General features: G+C 43.6%; 1 protein-coding gene across 2 annotated transcripts in view; it reads right to left on the bottom strand.

Moving 5' to 3' along the window:
* LOC147019290 (laminin subunit beta-1-like) overlaps positions 1 to 9,276 on the bottom strand; it is a 133,167-nt gene that overhangs the window by 36,001 nt on the left and 87,890 nt on the right. For both annotated transcript variants that reach the window (XM_085899678.1, XM_085899679.1), the window contains exons 24-26: positions 6,079 to 6,287; positions 1,126 to 1,222; positions 786 to 967 (exon numbers count right to left, since the gene is read on the bottom strand). In XM_085899678.1, coding sequence (XP_085755804.1) covers positions 786 to 967; positions 1,126 to 1,222; positions 6,079 to 6,287 — 488 coding nt within the window. The remainder of the gene's footprint in view (positions 1 to 785; positions 968 to 1,125; positions 1,223 to 6,078; positions 6,288 to 9,276) is intronic.

Raw genomic sequence — 9,276 nt, 5'->3', positions numbered from 1 at the left:
CTCGCATGAAATGCTTTTCAAGCTGCTTGCCAAGCCACTTTCCAAGCGGAGCAAGCAATTAAGGGAGGTGCTTAGTGAGCGGTAAGTGAGCTGCTGTTCGCAAACAGAACACCTCTGCACATGTTAGCAAAAATGGCCGCCGTAGTCTAATTCAAAACGATTGGTGGCAATTTCTGCAATGTTGTTATCACAGAGGTTGATATTGAAATGTGCATTTCATGATTTTATTGTTATTTCTACTTTTCATTCTAATTCTGTAAAATCTACAAACAGGGAAAAACCCCCCCACCCCCAAAATGTATGGTGGTCGGTCCAGAGATGAGCTTGGCAAGGGTCTCCCACTGTTGACTCCAAATTTATTTGTCTTTCTTTTCCTCTTCATCGTACACTCTCTAACGGCTGCAAACACGAGAAATTTGTTTGGGGAAGTTGTCACAAGAGGATCGAGTAAAACCGAATATGACCGCCCAGACAGCATTTGCTCACGCACCAGGAGAGCACCGTTTGCATTGGAGACCACCACGTTGTTATGCAGTGCTGAGCACTCCGTTCTGTTGGAGTGCTAGCTTCAGCACTTTGAATCAAGCTATCCACTTGGCGAGCGGTAAGCAAGCCGCTTGCTAACGGAACACACCCCTGTACACTTTAACCTTAATTACGAGGGCATTAGTAGACAATGGATAAACACATGATGTTTAAGGATTTTAACCTGAGTTCCCCACATCATGAGCCAGAGGTTCAGATGGGAACAGAAACAGGCCGACGGGTCCTGCTGTCCAACTCACCTGCACGATGCGGTCCCAGTCACCAAAGCATGTGTGGCACGGCAAGCAATGTGGGAAAGTGCCAGAGAATCCACGAGCACATTGATCACAGCGGACGCCAGCCACACCAGCTCGGCACACACAGTGCCCACTCCGTCGATCACACTGTTGTGTTTTAGCACCATGCGGGTCACAGTCGCAAGCTACGCCAAAGAAAAATCACATCAATGATTTACATTTATCCATTTATTTATGTCTACTAACTTATTCAAGAATAGCTCAGTGGTTCTTGCGTCATCCATTGAAATAAGCCTGGCAAGAGCATTGTACGGCCTGTGTCCATGTCAGATGTGTAGAGTACCAGTGCACATGATATTGGGATCTCCGTAATAAAGCTCCCGACACTCTGTGCATGTACGGCCACCAAAGCCTGCCCGACACTCGCAATGCCCACCGAACTGCAAAAGGCCAAGGAAAAGAGAGAAAGAACCACAAACAATTACATATAACATTCCCATGTATCACAAGTTAGCTGTACAATAGCAATGTGATCAGTACACTGACTGTTACACACTCAAAAACGTTTGTTACGGAGGGACAAAGCACAACCACATACGAGCACCACTTCTAGCTTACCTCCAATAACACTTGCAAACTCTCATAGCACTGGAACCTAATCAAAGGTTTCATGAAAGCCCACATACACCAAATATATTGCATTCCCATCCTCTATAAGGACTGAGACTTCTTCAAATAAACTTCAATAAAAATGCTTACTTTAATGAAGATCATAATTATAAATGAACAGGCAAACAAACATATGTATATGTGGGAAAATTACACACCTCGACCAGGATTCAAACCAAGGTCCTCACCAGTGGGACCACCATCTCTTCAGGCGTAAAAGTAAAAAAATGCCCAAAAGCAGGATATGGTCACCTGCTCAGATGCTACATTTCAACTTGATCGCATGAGAGTCCACATAAGGATGATCTTAATGATCCATTTTCCATCACCACCTCGATATGCCAACCACTTAGGAAAATCCAAGGGGTTAAGCTGGGCTAAGTCATTACCCACTCACTGTGCGAAGCCATCACCTCTTTTCCTAACCACGTCACCCCCTTCTTAAATCCAATATCACCCCTCTCTGGAAAGTTCACCAATTGCCTTTCCACCACTGCAGCAATAGCCTCAAAACCAACATTACTATAAATCATCAAATACCATACCTGAACAAGGTAATCAAATACCTGAATCATTAAACTCAACACCACACATTTGGGTGGAGCGAAAAAGCAGCTAGCAGGCATAGCAACAGGTGATGCCAGAGGGCATTTTTCTAAAGTAGGCTTCCTAAATAACCAAATGGTAATTGGCTTGATTTGAATAAAGCGCACAAATGGCCAATCTGGCTCCACCTAAGCACGCAAACTAACAGCTCTTCCGAATCTGGCCTTCCCACCAACACGACAGGCCAAGAAGGCAAGCTCACAAACGGACCCAATAATTTATTAACAATAATTGCAATAATACAGAGGTCACACACGAGATAAAAGGAGTCAGAACCTCAACACAAGACAGACATAAAACACGATCAACAAAACAGCGCTCGGTGGAGCACATCGCTCCGCCCAGCTGAACAGTTTACATTTTGTATCCCACTGAGAGGCTGGATCTACATCCGGACCTGGACCAAAATCGAATCCCCTTGTTCCTATCACCGACCCAACTCATCCACCAAGTTTTTGAAATATCGTGCTATATGTCATTTTTGGCCCCATCTCTCAACGGTGAAGAAGCACTTAGAAAATAAAAAAAAATTCTCGTATCCAGATGCGGATTCGGATCTTCGCCAACATTGAAATATTTCGTCCTTTGCACACACCTAACCTGTCCACCAAGTTTTGTCCGAATCTGTCCCTAATGTTTTGAAATATCATGCTACGTATAGTTTTTGGTCATATTTCTCAATGGTGATGAATCTCTTTTAAAATTCCAGTATCCGGATCCGAATCTTCACCAAAATATGATCAATTCGTCCTTGTGTCCCCACAAAATTCTGTCTGAATCCATCCATAATTTCTTGAGATATATCCTGCATGCTCATAGACAGACAGACAGATGAGGTGAAAACATAACCTCCGTCCACCTTTGGTGTTGGAGGTAACTAACTGGAGAGATAATAGAACACTTAACTATGTGCAGTTTTGAGAAAAAGAACATGGGTAGCTTGCAATGAGGAAAACTCGATACGGCTCGACCCGCTGACCATTCCACATGGAAAGTGAAACTCTCTCCTACCATTTTCGGTGGAACGCAACTACTTGCTCCTGTTTGCTGTTCAATCCCCTCACGAGAGCAGGGTCTTGACCCGGTGGAAGTAGCTCTCTATTCGTGGGTGCCCTAAACTATTGAAACAGTGGAGCACTGCGAGCGGAAAATTCAATTGATTGAGATGTCACACAATTTTGCCAACTTCAGAGCCAAAGTACTTCTAAAAGTGGAGGTTTTTGGAATTGCCAACAAGCCGATTTACATAAACCACGAACAACTAATAACCTAACTTTGCATGCCTCTCACCCTCCCACCTGCTCTCCAACCCCCACCCCCCCCTCAACTCTAGTGCCATAGATGTTGCTACGCAAAAGGGAAGGAAAGCAAACGGAGGGAAAAGTAAAATAACAAAACAAAATTTCAGGGATAAACTACAAAGCATTTCAAAATGCAAAGCCCGTCCACATCCTGTTTGTTGTCACAACAAACTAATTCTGTATGTATTATTTGGGTGAATACATACAGAAAACCGGCCTGTGGTCAGAAGGTACAGCGGTGATAAAAAGTTTGTGAACCCTTTCGAATTTTCTGTATTCCACACCGCTCTTTCCCAATTCCATATCCAGGTGATGCATGACGTAATCACCGGGCGCCGAAGGAAGGGAGTACTCAGTTTTTACTCCGTTTGTTGTCTTATTTGTCCGGTGATATCTCAGCCATCCTTTGAGCTAGGAAGCTGAAATTTGGGGACAGAAGTGTGAAGATGTGCTTTGGCAAAAACGGTTTTTGGAATTTTTTTATTAATCAGTTAATTACTTAATTATTATCGATTTATTAATTACTTATATATTTTATTTCTCATCTGGGCAATATCTCAGGCACCTTTTGAGCTCAGAAACTGATATTTGGACACGGCGGAGAACAAGTGATTTGGCTATAAGTGGTATTTTTGATTTATTGATTAATCAATTAATCGATGAATTATTCATTTTTCAACGAATTACTTAACTTTCAAAAAGTTACAGATTCGGATCAAACAGTGGTGGTTTTGGTATGCTATTTGGTAATTGCTTGAGAAATTATTTTACGATTATTATTTATTAATTTTAATTATGCAATTAATAAATTAATCAATCAATTATTGCACACCACCCTCTTCCAATTCCGTCTCCATGTGCTGCACGGCGGCATCGCCGGGCACCAAGGGCGCCTCGGCAATGTCACGCGCTGGAGGATTTATTTATTTGACATGAGGGTGGTGTACTTTGAAAGTACCTCTGCCGGTTCATTTATTTATTGACCAAAATGATCCAACAATCAATTTCTTTGTTGGAAAAAAGTATGTGAACCTTGAGGTTCATCAGCTCAATGTAGGGGGTAATTACAGTCAGGTGTTTCAATCAATGGGATGACAATCAGGAGTGAGTTTGGGTGGCCCTGTCCTACATGAAAAACATACACTTTGTTTGTGATCATCAGTCTGGTCTTCACCACACAGGTTTGTGGAAGCGGGTCATGCCCCGATCAAAAGAGATTTCTGAGGACCTCGGAAAAAGAGTTGTCGATGCTCATCGGTCTGGAAAGGGTTACAAAACCATTTCTGAAGATGTTTGGCTCCACCAATCCACTGTCAGGCAGATAGTGTACAAATGGAGAAAAATCAACACCATCGTTACTCTTTCCAGGAGCGGTCATCCAACGAAAATCACTCCAAGAGCAAGGCATACAATAATCCAGGAGGACACAAAGAACCCCAGGGTAACGTCTAAGGATCTGCAGGCCTCTCTTGCATTGGCTGTCAGTGTTCATGAGACAACCATCGGGAAAACACTGAACAAGAATGGTGTGTATGGGGAGATAGCAAGAAGGAAACCACTGCTCTCCAAGAAGAACATTGCTGCCAATCTCAAGTTTGCCAAAGACCACCTGGATGAAGCAGAAGGCTATTGGAATTATGTTCTGTGGACAGATGAGTCGAAAGTGGAACTTTTTGGCTTAAACGAGAAATGTTGTGTTTGGCGAAAGCCAAACACTGCATTCCAACATAAGAACCTCACCCCGACCGTGAAGCATGGTGGTGGAAGTATCATTGTTCGGGGCTGCTTTGCTGCCTCAGGACCTGGACGGCTTGTCATCATTGATGGAACCATGAATTCTACAGAAGAATGTCAGGGCATTTGTCCGTGAGCTGAGGCTTAACAGAAAGTGAGTCATGCAGCAAGACAATGATCCCAAACACACAAGTAAATCTGCAACAGAATGGCTCAATCAGAAGAGATTTTGCGTTTTGGAATGGCCAAGTCAAAGTCCAGACCTTGACCCAATTGAAATGTTGTGACAGAAGCTGAAGCGAGCAGTTCGTGCAAGAAAGCCCACAAACATATCAGTGAGTTGAAACAGTTCTGCAAGGAGGAATGGGCCAAAAATTCCTCCAAGCCGATGTACAGGACTGATCAAGAGTTACAGGAAAAGTTTGGTTGAAGTTATTGCTGCTCAAGGGGGTGCCACCAGTTACTGAATGCAAAGGTTCACATTCGCTTTCCGACAAAGAAATTGAATGTTGGATCATTTTGCTCAATAAATAAATGAAAAAGTAGATTTTTTTTTTGTTTGTGCTATTTGTTTCATCAGGTTCTCGTTATCTATAATTAGGACTTAGATGAAGATCTGATCAGATTTTAGGTCAAATATATGCAGAAATACAGAAAATTCGAAAGGGGTCACAAACTTTTTCTTACCACTGTAAATGGCACCGCTTCGTGCCAGTGGTAAGTGCAGGCTGAGGGACCCTACACGTTACAGTGAGAAAATGCGACCTCTCGGGACATAGCTCCGCAAGCCCGTGGGTCCAACCCAGGAGTATGCCCCCAGGGCAATGTGGAACAGCCATTTTATGGAGTAAAATAAGAATAAAACGGGAGGTGGGGAAGAAGGGGAACGAGATCCACGGGACGACTGACATCCTACTTCCTGTATCATACCTGATATATCACATATTAATTATTGTTTGAATGAATATCGAATACAAGGTACAAACCTCGTTACAGGATGCACCAAAAGATTTTTCTGGGTCACAGGCACATGGTGCACAGCCCTGAATGCCTTCTTCCCGCCAGTAGGTCTCAACGCAGCGGTCACAGCGCTTTCCAGTCACATGTGGGAGGCAGAGGCACTGTCCACTCATTGCATCACACTCGCATCCATCATTGGGGTGGCACTTTGAGCCGGCATGATCACACTCGCAGCCTGCGGTATGGAAAGGAGACAAAAGGAAAGTTCCTGGACAGATCCATAAATTTGGAATATTACAATTATTGTACAAATAAAGTGTGTTGTTGTTGTGACTCGTATTTTTGCAAGTTATTAATAGATTCATGTGTCGTAATGCCTTTGGATTGATGGAAAACCACATGATTGGCGTGAAACCAATCCATGATTAGTGAGAAAGGTGATTAATGGAAAACCATGTGGTTGGTGAATCTTTTCCGTGGACACGCAAGGTGACTGACGGTAAAAAGGAAACATACTGGCAGTGGGAGAGAGGTAGATGCAACAAACAAGGGCATTTTATTGATTATTTATTCATATGCGGCCTGTAGCTGCTTGGCTGCATCAATTTCTGGGGGCGCAGCTGTGCCGCTGATGCAATTCCCCTGTTACCAGCACACTGGTACTCATTTTGCCAACCACAGAAGGATGACAGGCTGAGTCAACCAAGCTTGTGTTAATTCAGGGGGAAAAGAGCGGTTTGAACTCAAGACGCTCTGATCTGTAAGCCAGCCACCTTAACCATTAAGCCAACACCAGGCCTAACAACGCATGGATTAACAAGAAAAGAGGAAAGCGAGAAGAAGAGGAAATACCATCATCTGCAAGGCATAGGGTAGGGTTGCGGGGGTCGAAGGGGGTCCAAAATATCACAGCGAGGGATGAAGGAATACATGAGATTGTGGTGCATCGCCTGCTTTAAACCCTGGAGGAAAGAGAATGGAATTGAACAGCCACAGGAAGGTGGTTCAACAAACGGGGAAAAAAAGAAACAAAAGAATGGAGGTGGGCAGGCTTCTTCTTCTGTACACACAGGAAACATGTCATTATCAATGCAATATTGATCATAATATGTTGTGCACAGTTACACACATCGAGGCTGATAACCGTCAAGGCAGTGGTTATGGTTCGATCTTGTGTTCTCCCTTACCATTGAATCATCACATTTTTATTTTGCTGACGACTCCATTGTGGTATTGTTGTGTCGGACAGTCTGTGAACACAGACCGCTCTGCGTCGGGGGTACAACCCCAGTGAGTGGCCTAAACGGTGTTTAAGTTACTGCATTATTTTAACAAAACCCCAAGGTTCACCCAAACAGAGCCGAAACTGGCAGTGTTCATGCACGAAAAGCAGAAAAAAAATTGAAAAGAAATAAGTCGAGACAATAATACTCAGACAGATCTGGCGTACAGGGACAAACAAATGGGTAAGGTAAGATGTGAAAAACCCAAACTTATAGACAATAGGAAATAAATAAAGCCAAACCCAACTATGGTGCCAAAATACCAGACTCAACTAACAAAGGGGAACCGACGAGGCAAGGACTTATACAAGGCACGAGGTCTTGGGATCCACCATCACGTTGGCTTGAGTAGGGAGGTCATGCAGGATAGCAGGTAATGATGAGGGGCACTGAGGAGCGATGATGCAGCGTCCCACTCTCTCCCAAGCAGTCCATTTTGTCTCAGCGGAGAAACAGAGAGAGAGAGTGAGAGAGAGAGCATGTGAGAGGAGTTTTTATTACCTCCTGGGACTGCCCACAGCTGGTCACCATTGGCCATTCCCCAGGATGGAGCAGCGCTCCACCACAGTGTTCAGACCGCCCATGTCCGGGACCTCCCCTTGTAGCTAACAAGACCACCAATCCTGCGGTCCTTTGCAAGCTACAACAGAACCACCATGCCTGCTTGTGGCACTTTCTCAGCGTCCATCGAGTGCATTTATGACATTATTTGTGCCTTTCTTTTGCCACAAGTCCTCACCCGGCCTTGCCTGCTTACAGGAGGTTTTACACAACACAACCTCACTCTATACTACCTTAAGGTTTACATTCACCACCTCCCTGGTGCACATTTTTCCAGATGACTTAACTCTCCAAAATATCCTGATACAAGGGGAAATCTAACCTATGAGATCATTCGGTCCATATTAAAATCTTACACAATATAGCTTTGGATCCCCTCCTCCCCCCCCGCTCCCCCCTCCCTTGCCCACCTTTCCAAGTGACTTTATGATGACTCCAATATATCATCTTGCTGATGGCCTTTCATTATGATCAGTATAAAATGTTCCCATCGTTAAAGGCTCATCCCCCTGCAGTTAGGATGCTCGAGCAAAAGGTTTGAGATGAAAGAACAAAATGGGAAGAAGAGGTTAAAATTAATTGGAGTGAACTTATTTTTCCAGAAAATTGTTCATCAAGGATATATTTTCCATCGGACACCTGAAGTAATGAAGTCGAATTAATTATTTGGTTTCAATGACGTAGACGGAGCCTTTACACATAAATAACAAAGGGTCGTGGAAGATAATTTAATCAGACTCAGTGGCATAATGGTTTGAGCATCTGCTCTGAGTCTGGGAGATCAACGGTTTAAACTCCGACTGAGTCATTCCAAAGACCTTTAAAACGGTTTGTGCTGCTTCCTTGATTGACACCAGCTTTTAAAAAGGATAAGGCATGGACAATCAACCATAACTTGGCAACCATTGTGCAAGCTTTGATGGGCCAAATCACCATGACCAAACCAACAAAGTCTTCTCCAACATTGAAGTTCCTTGACTTCTGGTTCTGGGTTTGGAGCGTTGGCAGGTCTCCTTCAGGGCTCTCTGCTGTCGATCTCAAAGTTAAGTTTCTGGTCGTTATCTATCCCGTTTTAATTGTTTATTTTCTTACCTGCATGTTGGTGTGTTCCTAGTTCGGTTTTGTTTAAAAAATCGTGCTATTTTGTGAGTTTTCGTCGACCTTGTCTTACAGAGTGCTTGAGGCCTACCCATCGTTCCCCTCGGTGTACGATCGTGTTTATTTGTATTTTCTTCCCATTACCTTCAATTTCTATCTTCCCCACTTTCCCAACATCCCCCATCCCTCCCAACTAAACACTATTTCTTGTCTTAAATCAAAAATTAAAAAAACTAGCTTTCTCCTTGCACACTCATAAGTCTCGATTCTTCTTCATATTCT

The sequence above is a fragment of the Eptatretus burgeri genome, chromosome 10, assembly GCF_056783735.1.
Source record: "Eptatretus burgeri isolate ZD-2024b chromosome 10, Ebu_testis_v1, whole genome shotgun sequence".
Lineage (NCBI taxonomy): Eukaryota > Metazoa > Chordata > Myxini > Myxiniformes > Myxinidae > Eptatretus > Eptatretus burgeri.
The sequence above is the reverse complement of the archived record's forward strand: the minus strand, read 5'-3'. Positions and strand labels throughout refer to the sequence as shown.